This window comes from Sinocyclocheilus grahami, unplaced genomic scaffold, assembly GCF_001515645.1.
Source record: "Sinocyclocheilus grahami isolate Dianchi unplaced genomic scaffold, SAMN03320097.WGS_v1.1 scaffold1652.1, whole genome shotgun sequence".
NCBI classification, from domain to species: Eukaryota; Metazoa; Chordata; class Actinopteri; order Cypriniformes; family Cyprinidae; genus Sinocyclocheilus; species Sinocyclocheilus grahami.
Genome location: NW_015506831.1, coordinates 57,713 through 59,141, shown reverse-complemented (window position 1 = coordinate 59,141; position 1,429 = coordinate 57,713). Strand labels below are relative to the sequence as shown.

Genomic DNA, 1,429 nt, shown 5'->3' with positions numbered 1-1,429 from the left:
ATATATATATATATATATATATATATATATATATATATATATATATATATATTAACAATAGATACAAAACATGATGTAAATTTTTGACTTTAGTTTACTAATAAATGGGAATATCTGTTTAAAAAATGTTGTTGATTTACCATATAAAGTGTTGTATTTATAGGGAAAGTTTTCAGTTTATGAGCAGTTGAGCTGAATTCCTCATTTATTGTTTCTGATGTCTATTGTGGAGAAAAATCTACAACAACACATAATGCCTTTCATTGCTGCAATTTATTGAAGTGTATTGTTGATTTGTTTCCGTTGTAAATTTTAAAAAAGTGACCCAAAACAAAAAAATAAAAAAATAATTGATGAGAGTACACAACACAACAGATTTACTAAGTTATACAGTTACAGAGGAAAGGAAACCCTTAAACCTTAATTTGATTGATTTGTATTTTGTTTTTGAGAAACACTGTAATGTTGCTTCAAAGGTCTAAGATACACGTCTGATCTTCATGATGATGGATTTCATACCAACAGTGAAACTGTTCTTCCAGGTCTTCCATATATTTCCAATGGCATAATGGGTGGAATCTTCACCCCATAAATACACACCATTGGGGTTTGCTGCGTGACACGTTTTGTACCAAAATCCCCCGAGATACTGTCTGGCACAGTTAGTTGCATTAGAGTCTTGATCCCTGTCAAAGGTGGAGAATTTCTGATTGCTGTGTTCGGTTAAAGAGTCGCCTGCAGAGATGAAGAGCATCAGTTTTAACATAATTTGTAACAGGCTCTCGTTCTTCATTCTTTAATGAATATTTGAAAAATGTAAACATTTTATGTAATGTTATTTTGAAGAATGAGACAAATATATAATATTTACAATGTGGACATGAAGAATACTTCACTGAAATGTGACGTCAAGAAAAAAACAATCAAAAGTATATGAACAAGTGTGCATTTACGCAATTGATAATTGTGAAGAAATGAGTATGAATGACAGTGTCCTACCTGCTCCTCCAGCCTTGAATCCTGAAACATGCAGTTTATACCCATCAGTTTCAGGACCCACAGAGAAGAATGAGAACAGAGCAAAATCTTTCCTTCCAAGAAAGTCTTCCAGATCCACTCTCAGCATGTACTTACTGTTGCGTGTCAGCTGGTACATGTTCTCCAGCCCTGATCAAACACACACATGAAGAACACGCTCAACCAAACACTGGACATGAACATCCACACAAACACACATGAAGAACACGTTCAACCAAACACTGGACATGAACATCCACACAAACACACAGATGAAGAACACGCTCAACCAAACACTGGACATGAACATCCACACACACACACACATGAAGAACACGCTCAACCAAACACTGGATATGAACATCCTCACAAACACACAGATGAAGAACACGCTCAACCAAACACTGGACAT

General features: G+C 34.9%; 1 protein-coding gene across 1 annotated transcript; it reads right to left on the bottom strand.

The window, feature by feature from the left end:
• Positions 1 to 478: 478 nt before the first annotated feature.
• LOC107571789 (microfibril-associated glycoprotein 4-like) lies at positions 479 to 1,321 on the bottom strand. Its single transcript, XM_016258162.1, has 3 exons — positions 1,288 to 1,321; positions 1,000 to 1,167; positions 479 to 735 (listed from the first exon to the last, which is right to left on the bottom strand). The coding sequence occupies exons 1-3, from the start codon at positions 1,319 to 1,321 to the stop codon at positions 479 to 481; spliced, it is 459 nt and encodes a 152-aa protein (XP_016113648.1).
• Between the last annotated feature and the right edge of the window lie 108 nt (positions 1,322 to 1,429).